General features: G+C 37.9%; 1 protein-coding gene across 2 annotated transcripts in view; it reads left to right on the top strand.

Moving 5' to 3' along the window:
* The first annotated feature begins 5184 nt into the window (after positions 1–5184).
* The window catches only part of SMC3 (structural maintenance of chromosomes 3), a 34257-nt gene continuing 18921 nt past the window's right edge, over positions 5185–20520 (top strand). Inside the window, exons 1-11 of one of the 2 annotated variants that reach the window (XM_008540609.2) lie at positions 5185–5735; positions 6746–6821; positions 11791–11829; positions 13663–13730; positions 15106–15177; positions 15560–15639; positions 15920–15998; positions 17385–17502; positions 19179–19354; positions 19859–19939; positions 20175–20339. In XM_008540609.2, coding sequence (XP_008538831.1) covers positions 5721–5735; positions 6746–6821; positions 11791–11829; positions 13663–13730; positions 15106–15177; positions 15560–15639; positions 15920–15998; positions 17385–17502; positions 19179–19354; positions 19859–19939; positions 20175–20339 — 969 coding nt within the window. In that variant the 5' untranslated portion in view covers positions 5185–5720. Of the gene's footprint in view, positions 5736–6745; positions 6822–11790; positions 11830–13662; positions 13731–15105; positions 15178–15559; positions 15640–15919; positions 16010–17384; positions 17503–19178; positions 19355–19858; positions 19940–20174; positions 20340–20520 lie in introns of both variants that reach the window. The other variant, XM_070633109.1, reaches the window with a different exon arrangement.

Below are 20520 nucleotides of genomic sequence, written 5' to 3'. Positions count from 1 at the left end.
AGGGCCAGTCTTCCTCAGCAAAAAGAGGAGGATTGGCAGAAGATGTTAGCTGTTAGCTCAGGGCTAATCTTCCTCAAAAAAAAAAAAAAAGGAATAACAAAAGAAAGCCTATACACATGTGCTCAGTGCAGCAGACTGTTGATGGCTCCGAGCATGTTGACAGACTCCCTCCCCAAGATAGCTGTCTGGTCTTCTGCCTCCATTCTTTCTCTGAGGCTGAGGAAGGCTATGCAGCCAAGTACAGGTCAATTCCCAAGCATGGGGGAGTTAAACCTCCAAGGGCAATTTTCAATGAGTGAGACAGGAATTGGCAGATGAATGCCTCAGTCTCTCTGTCCTCTGGTGTGACAATCCTGAGGTATGTTTTACACATCTCCTCAGCAGTTTCCCAGTAGATTGATCCCCAGTGCCCACACAAGTAAAAATTTCAATATTCCAGGTTATTGACTTTTCTTCTCTTCCTATCTCTCTCTTCCCACTCCATCACTTCTGCTCCCTGGGATCGCTTCTTGCCTCCAAATCATTATCTCAGGCTCTGCTTGTGGAGGAAACTAAAATAAGGTCCCTGGGCAGCTGCCAAGTAAGCTAAACATTTCTTCTTCATCTTTTAGCTTAGGGAATGCTCTTTGATTATGAGGACACCTTTCAAACATCAAAAACTTTCATGGAGCCTGTCTTCACCTTCTAGCAGTTATCTTTTTGGTATTATTCTTTTTTTTCCCCTCCCCAAAGCCCCACTGCATAGCTGTATATTCTAGTTGTAAGTCCTTCTAGTTCTTCTTCTTTCTTTCTTTCTTTAAAGATTTTATTTTTCCTTTTTCTCTCCAAAGCCCCCTGATGCACAGTTGTGTATTTGTAGTTGTGGGTCCTTCTAGTTGTGGCATGCAGGAAGCTGCCTCAGCATAGCTTGATGAGCGGTGCCATGTCCGCACCCAGGATTCAAACCGGCGAAACCCTGGGCCACCAAAGTGGAGCAAGTGAACTTAACCACTTGGCAACGGGGCCTGCCCCCTTCTAGTTCTTCTACGTGAGCCGTTGCCATAGCACGGCTACTGACAGACAGGTGGTATGGTTCCACAACCAGGAACTGAACCTGGGCTGCCAAAGCAGTGTGAGCACCAAACTTTAACCACTAGGCCATCAGGGCTGGCTCAAGTATTCATTCTTCATTCATTCAACATGCACTATTCTAAACCCCAATAAAGTACAGAATGGCCAAAGCTACTATGACATCTATAACTCTTTTTGAAGAGATGTATGTACTTGTTTCATTACAATAGCATCTATTGAAAACAATGGTGTTTACAGAGAAAGAAATAAAGATAATTAAAAAAAAATCTTTTCTAAAGATTGGCACCTGAGCTAACATCTGTTGCCAATCTTTCTTTTTTTTTTTTTCTTTTTTTTCCCAAAGCCCCCCCAGTACACAGTTGTGTATTCTAGCTGTAGGTCCTCCTGGTTGTGCCACGTTGGATGCCACCTCGTATGGCTCAGTGAGTGGTATCATGTCCGTGCCCAGGATCTGAACTGGTGAAACCCTGGGCTGCCCAAGTGGAGCTTGTGAACTTAACCACTCGGCCACAGGGCCGGCCCCAAAAATAATTTTTAAATATATAAAAAGGTGCTAAACCTCACTCACAGAAATACAAATTAAATTAGAAGACATTAAAATACCATCGTCTACATTTCAGATTGGCAAAGATCAAAAACACTGTGTTGGTGAGGATTTGGGGAATCAGTAATTTAAAAAATTGTTATTGGTCTCCTATTATGAGTCTGTGCTGGGCACTGAGTAACTAGCAGTTAACAAAGTAAATAAGAGTTCTTTTTTTCCAGGAACATGCATTCCATCGTGGGAGCAGGGGTATACAATAAATGAAAAGGAAACAGAGAGGAAAAGAGACAGAGAGAGAGGGAGAGAGAATGTCAGATAGGGAGTGTGCTTTTAGAAAAACAAAGCAGTGTTATGGTGACTGACCCGAAGGTAGTGTTCCTTTAGATAGGGGTCGCGAAGACCTTCCTGATAGATGACAATTGAGCAAAAGCCTAAATGAAGTGAGGGGTGAGCCTTGAGGGTATCTGGCAGAAGTGGTCTCCAGGCAGAGTGAAGTGGATCAGGTGAATCCTTTCACAAATATCAGTTATAAGAACTTGACTAAATGTTAGGCAATAGTTTCTTAGATATGACACCAAAACCACTAGCAACCAAAGAAAAAATAGATAAATCAGACGACATTAAAATTTAAAATTTGTGTACTTCAAAGGACATTATCCAGAAAGTGAAATTGGAATTAGAAAGACTCTTGGGCCTAAGGCTAAGGTCTTCAAATCTTGCCTATAGCAAAAGCTCTGGTTCTAGAAAAGGTGTGTGGGGAGTACATGAACCTCTTTCTTCCTAGCAAATAATTCACTTTTGCACTTTGTTGCTTTTTCCCCCAAAAAACCTCTTATACTAAATTTGGTGATTTTCTATTTAATACCTTTTAAATTGTAAAAGATCATTTTAAAATATCAATTAAATTGGAAAATTTATCATCATACCTTATTGTTAAAGAATATAATTTTGTGTTTAATTCTGCAGTGATACAGTTACTATAGAATGCAAAGTTGGGAATTTGGAACATGGCATATTTGGTTCCATGCCAGAATGTGAATTTCTGCACTAATCTAAATAGCTAAAGCTTTGTGTACAGATGACATAAACATGAGATTTCAGTAGCATATTTGCAATTATAATGTATTTTAATTACACACATCACCAATGTCTTTTATGAAATGGTTCTAGAAAGACCCAGATAATCTGTACATTATATAAATCTGCACATTGTCTAAATCTGGTTATGGATTAAAGATTCATAGTTGAAAATTTTTCTTTTTTTTTCAGCTTTACTAAGATATATTTCACAGACAATAAAATTCACTCATTTAAAGTTCAGTGGGTTTTACTATGTTCAAAAAGTTGTACAATTATCATTATAATCTAATTTTAGACATAAGTGATATATATAAGCTGTTTGTTGTCTTTTCCCAGGGACTTGCTGGATGTGAGCTTGGTTATAAACTATGAACAAAAATAGCTAACATTATCTCTTGTATAAGTTGTTTTACATAAATCACCTCAATTTATCTGCACAGAAGTTTTAGTAGGTATCATTATAATCCCCATTTTATAGATGAAGAAATAGAGGTTCCAAGAGGTTCTCCTCCAGGTCATATAATCAGCAAACGATAGAGCTGGAATGTGATATGGGACTCACAAAGTCAAGCCCTCAGCCTACTCACGCATGACTCTTGGTCCAAGCAGACCTCTGTCTGCATCTCTGCTGCCTGGAAGGGCAGAGAGTGGTCCCATTTTAATCATAGGAAAACTAAGGTCATTCAGTAAGATGGAGTTGGCAGAAGATCCTGGGGTTTCCAACCCAATGTGGAATAATAAGCACCCTTGTTCCTTACTACACCATAGTGAGAAAAATGCAAGGGAGACCATACTCATGATAACACTTTGAAGTTGGTAAAGAGCTACACAAATATAAGGGATTATGATTGTTGTGTGTCTATGCTTTCGGTATTTAACAGAGTCCATTCTTCAAGAGATCTACGATTAGTGCCTCTTTTTGTTTTGTTTCTTTTTTTCCACTTCAGTATGTCTGAGGATCATGCTGAATCAACCTAAGGTGGAGTTGAGGGAGAAAAGTAAAAACACTGAAGGAGGTGACGCTATGTGTTGTTAATGGGATGTTTTGATGTAAAAAAAAAAAAAGCCTGCAGTTTTCATTTGCTTTCTTGTGAGCAAGTAGGCATTGTGTAGCTCTTTGCTTTATGGTGTTGATTTCATTTGGGAATGTCCCTTGGCCCCCGGATAGTGCAGGGGTTTGATGAACCTTTCCTTCCTGCAAAGGAGATCCACGTCATCTACTGTTAAATGCTTCCCAGATGAGAATGATGCTGCCATGGGGATGGGAGGTGGGTAGAATGGGGTCATGGGGAGCCTTTAAATACCAGTAGCTGGCATCGATGAGCCAGGCATTGTGGTAACTACTTTCCTTTCCTGGATTTTTCATTCATAAGTATTTATTGAGTACTTTCTAGGAACGAGTTACTAAAGAAACAGCAAGAACAAGATAAAGTCCCTTCTCTCTTGGATTTATATTGTAGTAGAGACAGACAATAAATACATAAATATAAATAAGACAAGCATGTTAAATTCTCAAAATCACCTTTTTATATTTTAAGTTTTCACTGATCTCTATTTTTTCTGCCTGTGTAAATTATATAAACTAATTGTCTAAGATTCATTTAACATGGAAAAGTCTAAGGAAGTAAAAATCTCATTACTGTGAAGATCATCATAAACGTTTTGATGACCATCGTTTCATCTATATAGCTATGTAATTTAGGTAAATAGGATTATTTTACACATCCTGTTTTTAATTCTAACCATGAAGTAGTTTTATCATTCTCATTTTATAGATAAGGAAATGGACGTGTAAAACTTTAAATATTAATATACGCCTACAATCCCACAGTTAGACACTATAGCGACACTAAGCCTGGAGAAATGTTTAAACAGATTTTCTTTTTAAGCCAAGGGCTGGACAGGATTTGACTAGGGCTTGATAAAGGACTCTGCCAGCCCCAAGGGATGCTGACAGGGATGAAGTTAGGTTATTAAAAATAGTTCAATCTAGAAATAATTTGGGCTGGAATTGCCCATGGCAGCGGGAGGGGCAGCGAGGACCCACCGACTTGAGTGGCTATTGAGCAGCAGATAATTTTACAGCAGCCCAGGGATCCAATTTCTAACCAAGTAATTTTCCCCTAAAACTGATACGGATCAGATACATGTAGTGTTGCCACTAGAACCTAACATCTTTTAGACTGTTTTTTTTTAAAAAAAGCTGTTAATTTTAGTTAAATCTCTTTTTGTTGCAATTGTCCAAGTATGCCTAGATTTATAGCAAATGGCAGAGCAGGAACAGCCCCCGGGGTATTATCCCGTAATTAAAACAAATTTTCGAGCCTTATGTCCCTTAGGGGCTGTTCTGCGAATGGGCGGTCTGGAGCCAGTGGGGGTACGTTCTAAATTTATAAAAGCCCCTAGAGCGATAGAGAATAATGGAGCAGCAGGGATTCCGCACACTGAACGCCAGCCGTCACTAGCATTCCGCGAGGTCGGGACCAGGCGCCACCCGAGCGTGGGTGGGGGGGGCAGGAGGGGAGGGCGGCAGCCCGCGTCTTTATATAGCCCGAGACCACGTGGGCAGCGGCCCGCCCCGCTACTGGCTCTCTGACTCTCACTCTCGGCTTTGGCGCCAACCTTTCCCCCCTTCTGGACGCAACCATTGGCTCCGCGCTCGGAGAGAATGCGGGCCAATCTCACAATCGAGGCCTTTCCGAGTGAAGCTTCTGAGGAAATCTCAGGAAAGATTCAACGACAAATTGCAGAATCAAATGAAATTTACCTAAGGACGCCGTAGAAGCTCCTTTTGCCAAAAAGAAAGAGCAGACCTGACCCTGACTCCCCCTACGCTCTGTGGGGGCCGCGAGGGTAGTTCCGTCCGAGCGCGGACTCCGCCTCCACGGGCGCCGCCATTTTGTTTGGCTGGAGGGGAGCAAGCGGCCCTTGGGGGGAGGGGTCCCGTCGGCGCCTTACCTGGCCCTGCGGCCGCGCCAGTGCTTCTCGAGGGGGAGGCCTTCTCCCCGGCTAGGGGCGCGGAGCCATGTACATAAAGCAGGTGAGGCCCCTGCGTCCCTCTCCCCTCACGGGCCCGTGAGGACCGCTCCTTGTGGCGGGGGGGGGGTTGCGGCGCGCCCCGCGGCTTCACCCCTCTGCACGCAGGGTGGACCGGGTTGGAGGCAGGGGGTAGGCCCCGCGAGCGCGGGGGCCGCTGAGACTTGGGGTGCTCCTCTGCAGCGCGGGCCTCCCCGCAGGGCGCGCGTCTGAGGGAGGCGGGAGTTCCGAGGGGTGCGGAGCGGCGCGCGGGGCGGGCCTTTCGGAGGGACCGGGCCTTCTCGGCTGGGCTGGGGGCGGGCCGGCGAGAAGCTGGGTCCCTGCAGGGGTGGTCCTGCGGGGAGAGCCCCGCGGGGGTCTTTGGCGCGGGGTGTGCGCAGAGGTGGGCGCCCCTGGGGCCACAGGCTGGGGTGTCAGTCTAACCGGGGGCCGGCCGTGCCCTGCATTCCCGGGAGAAGGGCAGGGCATCCTCCTCTGCAGAGCGGGTAGCGCCTCCTGGTTCCGTTGTTGACTTCTGTCAAAATGGGCTTCCCGCGCCGGAGTCCGCCGCCAGGACGAGCTCGTTCCACCCTTTGGGGAAAGTGTCTCTGTTGGAGATGTGGGGCTCTCCTCCTTCTTGGGACGCGTGCTCTTTGGGGCTGGGGGGTGTCCCCCTGAAAGGAGCACCCACCGCTCCTGGAGGCAGGAAAGCTGAGGCCAGCCTTTTACTCCAGCCCCGGGATGTTTCATGGTCCAGCCAGCCGTTACAGTGGACTGGGTTTTCCTAGTTCCTTAGCGGGTTACTGATTATAACTCCTAAAAAAACAGCACTGGCAGTGGTTACTGATGAAGGTACTGTTTTTAGGAGATTTTTAATCACCACTTTCCAAAATGAGTTTTTCTTATGTGAAATTGAGAAAGTTTTCTACCTTGCATTAACTGAGAAACCAAGAAAGGGAAGACGTGCGAAAGAAAGATGTTGGTTTAGACATTTCTTTGTGTATGTGTTCTGAAAAATATCTTTTTGTTTATTAGGTTATTATCCAGGGTTTTCGAAGTTATAGAGATCAAACAATTGTAGATCCCTTCAGTTCAAAACATAATGTTATTGGTAAGTGTTCATGATTTACTAGATCAGATTTATATCTATACAGCCATTTAAATTTTGTCTGTATCTAGGTTGAAGGAGACAAGAATTGTCTTATTGTTACATAAATTTATATGTTTTTTTCTAGATGGAATAACTTAATGTCTTGACTGCACTGAGTGAATTGGTTATTTTATACATTCAGAATACTTGGATGAGACAATCATAAGTTACTCGTTTTTATTTGGATAGCCTTGTATGTGTGTGGTGTGTTTTAATAGCTTTAAGTTTATAATGAGTGACACTAAATTTAGCATTTGAGCTCTTCTGTTCTTGATAGGTCATTTCCTAGTTAAAATGCTCGCTCTTGCCTTATTTCAAAGATGACTAATCTTTACTCACAAATTAGATTGCTCTTAGATTTTTTTTTCCTGTCAGAATGTCTAAGGACAGACCTTGCAGCTTGGAGAGAAGAGCGTAAACTTCGGAGCCTAATAGAGTAGAGTTCAAATACCAGTTTTGGCATATATTCTATTTTAAACTTTCCTCCCTGAGGGGCTTCAGTTTTCTCAGTTGTAAAGAGGAGATAATGACACCCATCCCATAGGGCTGTTGGGAAGATTAAATGAGAAAGCAAATGTGTGAGGATAAGGGGCTAAACGTTGATTACCCTACAATACAGTGTTTAGTCTGTTGGTTCTTCGGATGATAATCCATTTTGCTCACACAGTCAATGGAAGTGTTTGCTGACATTCTGCTGAATTTTTAGAGGATAGATGAAACCAGTGCTTCTAGACACCAGAAAAACATGGAATATATTATTGACATAGTTAGAATTCTGCTACACAGTGTCCTCCTTAACAGGTATATTGGTATATTAATCTGCTAGGTCTACTGTAACAAAATATCATAGACTGAGTGGCTTAAACAACAGGGTTATTTCTCAGTTCTAAAGCCCACAATCAGGATGTCCACATGGTCAGATTCTAGATTCCATCTCAATCATGCTTACATGGCCTTTGCTTTAGTGTCTCTTTATAGAGCACTAATTGTGAGGACCCCATTTTCTCCCCAAGGCCCCCATTTCCAAAAAGCATCACATTGGGCATTAGGACCTCAATATAAGAATTTGATAGGGACCCGATTTAGTCCATAGTATGGGATGAGGTCGGATTCCTATGGAAATCAGAAAAGGGTGAACACTGAATGCTGGTGTTCCCAGACAACCTTGGAGAATCATCCTGTATTTTGAAATATATAAAATACTGAATAATAAATAATTAATTTAAAAAATAGAGGACGAGAAAAAAATCTGCCCTCAGGACATCACTTGCAACCTTCTAGTTTGGGAATAAAGAAAACATACTTTTTGCTTCTGCTGTACCGACTGAAGAATTGTTAATTGAATTGGTGTGCCGTAAAGGTTGCTTGATTGTACTGGGATTTTACTTACGTTTTGTTTATAAGTGCCTTCTGATTTTCATCAATCAGAAAATCTTTAGAAACGGAGAAAAATGAATAATTACTAGATGTATATTATTTCTTACAAGTTAAAAGTAGATAAATAAGTCAATTGTATAATTTTATAAATGAGCTGTAAAACGATGACCATTGTTACCTGGGATGATTGAATTATGTCTGTAGGGCTTCAAGTATTTTTGTTTTGGCTATTATCAGACAACCGTTTTACGATTTCGGTTGCAACATTAGGATTAATAGTCACAGTTACAAAGGAAATGATGTTAGTGTTGTTTCTTTTGTTTATTTTAACTGAAAAACAAAACATAATATGGCTTTGTTGGTTTAATATGTTTTAAAAACAGGTACTTTAATATTGTAAAAAAAGACCAAAAGTAGTATAGACTGCAATTGACCCTAAAAATATCCTGTGAAAGCAGACCACTTCGATTGTGTAATGATTTTTCCCTTAAAAAAACACGATTTGAAGGCAAATATCTGTTGTGCTGATTGGACATTTGAATGATGTTTGAATGAACCAAGCATATACCTTTTTAAGGTTACCTTTTTTCTAGCTTTGTAACAAAAGAAATATATGTTACTTATAGAACTTTATGGAAAAGCTAAAAGGAAAAAAAAACTAATCCTTCTACCCAGAGATCGCTATTCTTAACGGTTTATGCTTGTATTAGCCCTGGTTTCCCAGAAAAACGAGCCTGAGGTCTGCCTAGCCGCTAAGGCTTTAATGGGAAGGTGCAGTCTGAGGATAAGAGTGAAGGGGGAGCTAGTCATAGCTTCATGAAGAAGACACAGCTGGTTTGCGGTCATGTTGGATAATCTCCAGACAGACTTGCGAACCCACCATCCCTTGGAAAGGTCAGGTGGGAGAGGAATAGAGAGGGTTTTGTCTGCTGGCTCCTGTCTCTCATTAGTCAGAATTTACCACATAGGGCATTAATTCCCCCATTCTTTTGGATTATGTTACTCTGGGGACTAACCCGCCCGAAGAAGTTGGGGAACTATAGCCTCCTTGGTGTTTTCACAGAACTGACCTGAATGCACCCCCAGAGTAGGCTCAAACAACCTGAGATGTAGGGAGACTGAGCCTCTCTTACCAGGCAGTCAAGGCCTGGGTCAGGATAGGTGAACCTGGGGGCGCATATGAACTGTCTACCTCAGTACACCTCCAGTGTTTGTGTACCTCTATATAAGTATGTCTTTTTAAATAAAAATGGGTTTGTAGTGTAATCTGTTGGTAATTTGCTAGTTTTTTCTCCTTCAGAATAAACTTGAATCTTTATCAGTAAATATTCAACATCTTTAAAATTGCTCTATGCTCCACTTTATGGGTAGGAGTAATTCTTAAAGAGAAATGTAAAATTTTTCAGTTATGAATGGATTATGGTTTGAAGTATTTATGTAATTCTTTTGAGAAATTACCTTTTTAAACTTTTGTTTAGAGATAATTTCAAATTTACAGAAAAGTTGCTTGAATAAGAACAGTACAGAGAATACTCATATATCCTATACCTGGATCTACCTATTATTAACATTTTCTCCATTTGCTTTATCATTTGCACTCAGTCTCACAGGTTTTTTTTCTTGGAGTAAGTTATGTACATCAAGGTTCTTTACCTCTCACTTCAATGTGTACTTTCTAAGAGTAGGGATATTCTTTTTCATAATCACAATACAGTTATCAACTTAAGTAAATATAATGATAATCTGCTACTCATTTTCCAGTTATGTTGATTGACCCAGAAATGTTCTTTATAGCATTCTTTCCCCTTCCAGTACAGGATCTAATTTAGGATCAGGTACTGCATTTAGTTGTCATATCTCTTTAGTCCCCTGAATCTGGATCATTTCCACAGCCTTCATCTTTTATATTGTTGTTTTTGAAAAATATTACATAAATGATGTCTCCTTCTCAGGGTGTTATATCTGGAGACACATGAGGTCCATCTCCCTCTTATTGATGATGTTACTGTTTTTGCTTACCTTGTGTTGATTATTCTGTATAATTATTTTTCTGGGAAATATTGTACAGGTTTAATCAGCAAATTCAATTTTTCACTTATTTTAGGAAAGTTGTCTTTTTTTATAATTTTGAAAATACTCTGTCTCATTTGTTTTTCCTTTTTTCTTCTTCTTCTCCCCAAAGTCCCCCAGTACATAGTTGTGTATTCTAGTTGTGAGTGTCTCTGGTTGTGCTATGTGGGATGCCACCTCAGCGTGGCCTGATGAGCGGTGCCATGTCCACACCCAGGATCAGGACCAGCGAAACCCTGGGCTGCCTAAGCAGAGCGCGAGAACTTAACCACTTGGCCACGGGGCTGGCCCCAGTTTTGTTTTCTTAATTCAGTGATACTAATTATGCATATATTGGAGATAATGATGTTACTTTTGAGCACCCAGTCAAGGTGGTGTCCAATGTTTCCACTGTGTTTAGTGTTTTTTTCTTTGCAACTAATAAATAATACGGGGATGGGGGACACTTCTGGATCATGAAAATATTGTGCTCCTTGTCAGAATTTCCCCCTAGAATTAGCATCCATTGATAATTCTTACCTTTATTCTGATGGTTGCAAAATGACGATTTTCCATTTCCAGCACTCCTTTCACATTAACCATTTGGTATTCTACTGTAAGCAAGAGCCGTCCCTCCCTAGCTATTTCTTTATCTTCTTATTATCAGTGTGGACTTCTGAATTATTACCCCCCAGCACTCATTTAAGTTCACCTAATTATTTTGGTGCTCAAATTGTCCTAGATTTAGCCAATGGAAGCCTACTTCAAGCTGGCCTCTGTGTCTATTATATTCCATTTTTTAAAGGTACTTCATTACTTTCTGGCATAAGAAACTCTCTCTTTAGGATTTACTTTGCGTTGAAGGTGGTAACTCGGGCTGATATGTTCAGGATATTTTCGTCAAGATTGAGAGAAATTGGCATAGTTATTCATGACTCTGAATGATGAAAATTTTGCTAAATTGCTTATTTCTGAATTTAGTAGTAAAAACAAGTGCCTTATGGTTGTCTATACTTTTGTGATTCTTGAGAATACACGTGATATATAGGGCTGATCGTAAGCAGTTTAACATGCGAATAGGTTGAGAATTTAAAATGGTTATTAAGTATTTAAACTTTTAGCAATATGTAAATCTTTAAATTGTTAAAAATACTTTTATATACAATTAAGATAGAATTGTATGTCCCTTGTTTTATGATTATAAATTATGAAAGCCAGCTAGTATAATTATTCCTTTTAATTTTAAACTATTGGGAAAGAGCAAAAGAATCAACATGAAATAAATTTCTTTAAGAAAAAAAACTATCTGAAGTCTACCAAAATTGCACTCACTTGGTGATTAAGGCTGTTTATTGCTTTCCTTTGTTCACTGTTCTGTTGTATTTAATTTCAAATATTAAGTTACGTTAGAAAATTGGATTTATGCATTTTCAGATACTTTCAGTAAAGCTTTAATTTTATTGGTTTTTATACAGAATAACATGTACTTTTTGAAATTTTGTAGTGGGCCGAAATGGATCTGGAAAAAGTAACTTTTTTTATGGTAGGTATTGTTTTTTGAATTCTAAATATATTAAGACCCAGGTAGTTCATTTAAAAAGTTGATTTTTGGAGGTTATGTTTGCATGAAATTCAATAAATAATTCTTTATACAGGGGTGCAGTTTAGTGTAGAGGGTTTAGAATATAAGCATCTGAGTTCTGTATACCTAGTGATTAATTAGCTGTATAAGACTGGGCAAAACACTTAACCTCTCAAATTACTCTTTACTTCAAAAATGGAGATGGTTGCCCTGCCTGCCTTAGATGGATTGTGAGAATCAAATGAGACAATTTTATGGAGGTACTTTTTAGACTTGAGTGAAGTATATAAATGTTGCAAATCCACGTATATGTAAGTATATAAATGCAGAACAGTTAACATTGTTTTGGAAAATGGCTTATTCTGTTTCATCTTTAAGAAGATGTTTTCTAAACCAATTATATTTATAAAAGATAGAAGGCTATAAAAACTTTATAGGCTAAGCAAAGACTACTTTCAGCTTGAAGATAGTAAATAGAGCTTTGAAAATTCTCTCTAAAGATAAAATGCATTTTAGTAATGCCTCTGTTAACAAATCCTTTGGAGAGAAAAAACATTTTAACAGAATTGGATTGTACAAGGAGTAAGTTGAAAAAATTTTGAGCCTCTTGGTTAGTAGCACTTGAGGAAATGGAGGTTTTAGTAAGAGCAAAGTTCTCTATCCCTTCTGAGCTCACAAATCTAAAGGGTACTCTGTATCCCGTCAGTGGTTGTAGTTTGGTGATGGTGAGAGAATAGGATGGGAGTGGAAGTGAGTATTTAATAATCTCCAGGGTGGTGAAGGCAGTTCGAATTCATCCCCCTGAAGGTGAGTATAAAAGACAACCAATCCCCACCTCCATTCTCAGTATATACATTCTTACATGCACACTCTTTTATTTTATTTATTGATTTTTTAAAGGTAGAGGAGGGTGAATTGGGGCGGATTGCTCCTCTGTTTTTTTAGGTATGGTTTTGGTGAGTACGATTGGACCTGAACTAACATCTGTTGTCAATCTTCCTCTTTTTTTTCCTTCCCAAAGCCTCAGTACATAGTTGTATATCCTAGTTGTAAGTCCTTCCAGTTCTTCTATGTGGGATTCCGCCATACCATGGCTTGATGAGTGGTGTGTAGGTCCATGCCCAGGATCCCAACCGGTGAACCCCAGGCCACTGAAGTGGAGTGCATGAACTTAACCACTGTACCTCTGGGCTGGCCCCACACTCACTCTTTTTAGAATGTCAAAGGTCTCTTGGGTGGACGGGAGCAGGACAGCTGAGTAAAGAGTTCCATTTCTAGGGCAGGGTGGTCCAGTGAGGTGTTCTGTTTGGAAGTAGGAATGGCTTCTTGCAGAAGATAAGGACAGTGCAAGCAATGCAGTAGAAGATGGGAATATGAAACATTTCCTTGTATTTCCCACTTAGCTCTATTTCTTTTGATAAGTACTTTAATTTATGTCATTTATGTCCGGTGCAAATGTAGTCTTAACCTCACTAGTCAGTGTATACTTTGCTCAAGAGGTAGACCTTAGTTCTGCTTGTCTCTTCCTGTACCTCAGTGTTTTTATTTTCTTACCTTAAATCTTTCACTGAAAACTTCTTAATATTTTTTATTTTATATTATCATTTTCTAGCTAATTACTCTGATGTACAGGCAAATTTTCTGCATTCCTTTTGTCTATATGAAACAGGTAATCCACTTTATCTGCATTGTTCATTACCTGATACGCTGTATTCTATGAAGATAAAGAAAGTTATGAATAAGGCATAAATCCTTTTTTAGACTGGACTAACAGTTACGTTTTTCTATTTCTAGCAATTCAGTTTGTTCTCAGTGATGAGTTTAGTCATCTTCGTCCAGAACAGCGATTGGCTTTGTTGCATGTGAGTGAGACTGCTTTGAGACAATTTGCTATTATATATTTTTAAAAATACTTTGTCAATCCTGGTAAACAGAATCATTTGTTCAAGTTTCAGATCCTTTGTGAACATCACAATCAGTCTCTTAAGCGAGTTTTTCTGCTGTGAAATTTAGCCTACTATATTTAATGCAGAATTAAAGGCCTAATTTTTACATAATGATAAGAAAATTGTAGGATTTGCCTAAAGATGGATATATCTTCCATATAAATTCTTTATTAAGGGTATGGTCTGATAAGGGTCTGGAAGCAAGTTTGTCGAGGAGAAATAAGAGTTTGAGATTGAGGGTTAGGAATTTTGAGACTCAGAACCACAAGTTAATTGGGAGCATTGAAAAGCAACCATTGCAAATTAACAACATACAAGTTGTTATTTTTAGCCATATTTGTACTTAAATGGTAACATTTTCTAATGAGAGGTGGTATATTTATAGTAATGAAAATTGTTAGAATTTTTCATTAGATAATTATGAATAATGAACCAAAGTAATTTTAAGATAAAAATTATAAAAGACAATTATAAAATGGTATAGTTTATCTTTCTGGTTTGAATATGCTTATAATTAATTTTAAGACCAGAAAGCAAGATTCTCAATGTATCTCAACAGTCTCATACTTAGGAAGTTTTTTTTTAACCATTACCTTTTTTTCCATTCTTAATTTGCAATTTTTAGCCAAGTAATCAAGACTGATTCCCTACAGAAAAATCACTTTTTAGGTTTCTGAGGTGGGCATTAAAAAAATAACCTCTTTAGGCATCATTTTTTGTTGTATTGAACCATTACATAATAACAGTTTCCAGAATCTGGAAAGTATCTGGACTTGGTATGTAATTGGTTAGGTCATAAATTGGTCCACATATGACACATGTTAAATGTGTTTTCATAGCAGATTTAAAACTACATAGAATGTCTCAAATGTTTAAAAAAAAAAAACCAGAGTTCCAGTAATTATAAGATGATTTGTTAAGGTTCCTTTCCAGCATTAAGATGAGTTTATAAGAGAAAAGCGTCAAAGTGTTTTAGGTATTAGTAAATAGGTAGAATTAGGTGGCTATGTTTCTTGTGCTCTAGTAAAGTGATCTTCAGAGCAAGACTTGAGTATGTCTAACTCTGATGTCTCTTGCATAATTCTCATTTTTTAATTCAGAATCAAAAGCTGTTTGGCTAAGAAGTATTATCCTAATCCATGTCTTTGCTGTTTTGGCAAAAAAAATATGTATTAGTCTGATTAATGTTTTTGTTTATTGAGTCAGGCTTCTTACCATGCCCAAAACTTTAACATTATTTAAAGAATATGAAAATAGCACTTAAATGACATTTATTTTTCTCATGTTTTAGGAGGGTACTGGTCCTCGTGTTATTTCTGCTTTTGTGGAGATTATTTTTGACAATTCGGACAACCGGTTGCCAGTGAGTAACTGCTTTTTCTTTTCCATAATAATGTTGAGAATTTTATTGATGCAGCTGATTTTTTTCATGCTTTGAAACATTTATTTATAGCTGTAGTTAAGCTTTTATAATTTAATTTGTGCTTAAAATAACTACAGTTTACATAGTAATTTTGTCTTAAAATTATAATGAACTTTCTGGTAAACAAATGGGGATGTGCAAGCTGTTATAAAAAAATGTCTTTGTCATAAGAATTGAGTATTCATAGCATATCATTCATAGCATAATGAGATAATTGAAATTTCAAAATAGTTGTTATGGTTAAGGACTCTAAAATGACCTCATTAAAAAGTTTTCCACTTTTACTATGAAATTAACTTTGGGCTTTTCCATTTTTTCTTAGATCGATAAAGAGGAAGTTTCACTTCGAAGAGTTATTGGTGCCAAAAAGGATCAGTATTTCTTAGACAAGAAAATGGTCACGTAAGCATTTTTCTTTATGTTTATAATTTCTTTACAAAAGGGTGAAAGTGTTCTTTTACTTGCCTCAAATGTGACGCATATTTGTCTCTTGTTCAACAAACCAGTACTTACATCATAAACATAAGAATCAGAAGATTCTCTGAGGCTGATACAACAGGTGGTTTAATGACTGTTCTGCACTCTCTCATGCTCCTTAACCCAGGAGTTAGTCTCTTCATTTTTTTGCTTATTTGTTGGATTGTTACTTACCTGAAAAAAAATTTTCCGTCTTTATTAACAGGAAAAATGATGTGATGAATCTCCTTGAAAGTGCTGGTTTTTCTCGAAGCAATCCTTATTATATTGTTAAACAAGGAAAGGTAAAAAAATTGTATGTCGCTTTTTTATAGAATTCGTTTTTTGAGTATATTCACTTGAATGATGAGTTTGATTTAATGATTCTAGTAGTTAAGTTGAAGCGAAAATGGACCTTTTTGCCTTGGTTTATTTTTTATGGAAGTTAGTGTTACCTTTTATATGGCCATCAAGTACAAAATAGAGGCGTCACATAATGGGATAGAGGTGTTTCCTCAGAGGTGTTTAAAATGGCTCTTGTTTTGTTGGTGACCTGTATCACTTACTAAGGTGCACTGTGCTGGAAGACATTTTTGGTTTGTGAAAGTTACAATGATCACATTTAAGAATAATAGAAATTCTATAAAAATCACATTTGAAAAAATTGCTTGTGAAAATTAATACTCTATAGTAGTCAGTATATCACAATTAAAATGCTAAAAAGGTTTTATTACCGGAAATCTACTATAATGCTATATATTATTTTCCTTTTTAGAGATTATATTTTTTATAGTTTTTAGTAGCTATATACTTTAGCTGATTATTGTACTGTTTCCTTATGTACTTTAAACTAGGTCTGATGTAACTTTTTTTCTTACAGTGTACCCTGCAGTGTCCTAATAGTTTTCAGTAGTGTTTTTTTGGCCTGGGGGAAAATTCTTTAAAAATGTCACTTATTTTGTATTGGAGGCTTTTTTTAGATATGTGTTGTAAAGTGAGCACGCAGAAGAAGCCATTAGGAAGAGTATGGCATTTCACTATTAGGAAATGAGGTACCAGAAGAACAGTCTTTTGAAAAGACTGTCTTTATAAGAGAGAAATTACTTTAAAAGGGGACTGATTTGAAAAAGCGGTCATCTGGGTCTTCCCTCCATACATACAGTATAGGCCCCTTCATTTCAGTTTCTGCTCATATGTCATTTCATATAAGCCATTCATGACTACCTCATCTAAAAGAGCATTGCCTTCACCCCAGTCCTATATGCTTTATTTTTGTCTATTTTTAAAGCATGCTATTTTGTTTATACTTTTAACAGTATCATAGATTTTAAAAAAATGTAAGATGATAGTTTCCTTTTGTAAAACTACCTTGTTTTTTTAGAATGTACTTCATCTTTATACCTTATCATATTACCTAAGAAAAAATGGTGGTGGGATATTCTTTCTTCATTTGTAATTTCGAGAATCTTATTCGTAAATTAGATTTATGAACCTATCAATTCTTTTTGGATTTTCATTTGATAAATTTCATTTAAGTAAAGGAGATAGCAGGTATCTAGGTATATATACTAACAAATTACAATAGCGAACTCATACTCTATGTAAAACTTAGCAGGTGAATACTCTTTCAAGGTAAAGTTCTTAAAGAGCAGTCTGTAACTGTGTAATAATTATTTTTCTAAAATTTTTAGATCAACCAGATGGCAACAGCACCAGATTCTCAGAGACTAAAGCTATTAAGAGAAGTGGCTGGTACTAGAGTATATGATGAACGAAAAGAAGAAAGCATCTCTTTAATGAAAGAAACAGGTAAAATAAATGTGAGATTCTACCTTAGTTCTTTTTGTTGTGAACTTTTTATTGTGTTAAGATAGTTGAAAGGAGTTGTATCTGTTCTCAGGTATATATTGTATGATAATTTGCCTGTGTACTGAAAGGAGAGAAAATTAGTTTGAGGCAGTTTAAGGTTTGAGATTTCCAATAATTTCTCTCTTTGAATAAAGAATTGCTACTGTGAGATAATAGTGCCTTTGTAGGTCGTCTGCTTTGTGCCTCTGACATCCTCGTCATTGTTAGTGAGGATAACAAATTTGGATGCATTCCTCAAAAAAAAGTTACAGGAGTGTCAGTTGGCGTTAGATTTTAAGTTGTTCTGGAGCAAGTAAATGTAAAACTTTGAGCTTGGAATATTCATTAGTACATTTATTATGGAAACCCTACTTTGCGTTTCAAGTGCTTTGTCCTGTCATGACTTAGAGTCAGACAGTCCTGTGTTCAAAATCTGACTAATAATTAACTGACATTGTGACTTTAGACTTTTATCTCTCTAGCCCAAAGCTTCCCCATTAGTAAATTCCTATTTCATAGCTTGTGGTGGTGGATAGAGGAGGAGCAAAGTAGCGCCATGATTGGAATATAGTAGGTATTCAATATATGGCAGCTACGGATAATGCTATTATGAAAATTGAGAATCAGTGACACTAATGATAGTAGGTTTTTTTTTTTTAGTTCTTTTTGTTGTTGTTGAGGAAGATTCACCCTGAGCTAACATCTGTGCCAATCTTCCTCTATTTCGTATGTGAGTTGCCACCACAGCATGGCTGCCACTGAGTGGTATGGGTTTGCTCCCAGGAACAAAACCTGGACCAGTGAAGTGGAGAACGCCAAACTTAACCACTGGGCCATGGGGCCAGCCCCAGGTTTTTGTTTTTTAATATTGAGGGAAGGCACACTGGCTTTTAAAGGAAGCTTAAACTGAGGCCTTTACCACGTGTAATATGAGATTCAGTGTCACCATGTGTAAGTTTGTTTTCTGATGCTTTTCATAATAAAGCATCTTAATTGCCATTTTAGTATCTTAGATTTGGTTACCACATAATATTAAATAATGCTATAGTTCTTTTTTAAAGATTTTATTTTTCCTTTTTCTCCCCAAAGCCCCCTGCTACATAGTTGTATATTTTTTTTAGTTATGGGTCCTTCTAGTTGTGGCATGTGGGATGCTGCCTCAGCATGGCCTGATGAGAGATGCTTTGTCTGCACCCAGGATCTGACTGGTGAAACCCTGGGCCGCCGAAGCAGAGTGCGCGAACTTAACCACTCGGCCATGTGGCCGGCCCCTTAAAGGACTTTCTTTTTTTTTTGAGGAAGATTAGCCCTGAGCTAACATCTGCTGCCAACCTTCCTCTTTTTGCTGAGGAATATTGGCCCTGAGCTAACATCCATGCCCGTCTTCCTCTACTTTGTATGTGGGATGCCTGCCACAGCATGGCTTGACAAGCAGTGCGTGGGTCCGCACCTGGAATCCAAACCAGTGAACTCTGGGCCACCAAAGCAGAATGTGCGAACTTAACTGCTGCGCCACTGGGCGGGCCCAATAATGCTATAGTTCTTAAGATTAAGTTTAACTCATGGTATATTTGAGAAATGATGTTATTACATAAAAATTTTATTCAACTCCTTCACCCCTCCCATTTTTTTTCAAGAGGGCAAACGGGAAAAGATCAATGAGTTGTTAAAATACATTGAAGAGAGATTACATACCTTGGAGGAAGAAAAGGAAGAACTAGCTCAGTATCAGAAGTGGGATAAAATGAGACGAGCCCTGGAATATACCATTTACAATCAGGAACTTAACGAGACTCGTGCTAAACTTGATGAGGTAAAATATCTGCCTTTGCCACTTAAATTCAGATTAATTTTATTTTTATTAATATGTTAAACTCATGTTATGCTTTCACTTTTCAATGACTTTTAAATAGAAACTTAACAATTTTTAAACGTAATGAGTTTATTAGTCAGCAAATTTGTTCTTTCAGTTTACTCCAAGGAAAATGAGACTGATGTGGTCCTTGCTGTCATCATATCTGAAATATAATCAGGTGGTGGTGTCAGGCAGACCAGGATGAGGGGATGCCACCTTGAAAGCTTTTTTCCTTGGCTTTTTAAAATGTTATTTGTAATTAATATTGCTGATACTTTGTATAAAAATTTGTTTTAGGTATACTTAAAACTAAAGGAGTATTCTGTTTAAAGAAAACCAATAAAATTTTTAAGTGAATGATTACTTTTTATTTTGTCAGATATTAAAAAACTTTACTAGTCATGAAATGTTAAACAAATACAGAATGAGTTAGAAATCATAGCTTGGTTTTTTTCCCCCCAGCTTTCTGCTAAGCGAGAGACTAGTGGAGAAAAATCCAGACAATTAAGAGATGCCCAGCAGGATGCAAGAGATAAAATGGAGGTAAGATTATAAACTAGGCTTAGGTTAACTCATAGTTTTTGACCACAGTAAACTCTTTTGTACAGAATTACAGAATAGTAACTTCAAGCCAGTGTCACTGGAATTGAGTATTGGAAAGACAGTAATACTGAAAGTGTAAATGAAAGAAAAGGAAGGGACAGAACTAGTGGTGTCACAATTCTGCTGTTATACTTTTAGTTGCCTGACTCGTTTCTGTTGGATATGTTTTGAATAGGATATTGAGCGCCAAGTTAGAGAACTGAAAACAAAAATTTCAGCCATGAAAGAAGAAAAGGAGCAGCTCAGTGCTGAAAGACAAGAACAGATTAAGCAGAGGACTAAATTGGAGCTTAAAGCCAAGGATTTACAAGATGAACTGGCAGGCAATAGTGAACAGAGGGTAAGTTAAATGTTGAAAATAAAAGACGTAAACGTTGAGTTGAGTAGAAACTGCAGAAAATAGGCCTTTCTGTGACAGGGTGCATGCTTGAATTTTTGTAAAAGATTTGGCATGTTAAAATAATTTGTACTTGGGTGGCAACTCAGTAATATCTCTATTTCTTACATTTAAAAATTAGTTG

This window comes from Equus przewalskii, chromosome 1 (genome assembly GCF_037783145.1).
Source record: "Equus przewalskii isolate Varuska chromosome 1, EquPr2, whole genome shotgun sequence".
Taxonomy (NCBI): domain Eukaryota; kingdom Metazoa; phylum Chordata; class Mammalia; order Perissodactyla; family Equidae; genus Equus; species Equus przewalskii.
Note: the sequence above shows the minus strand (reverse complement) of the source record. Positions and strands in the feature narration are given on the sequence as shown.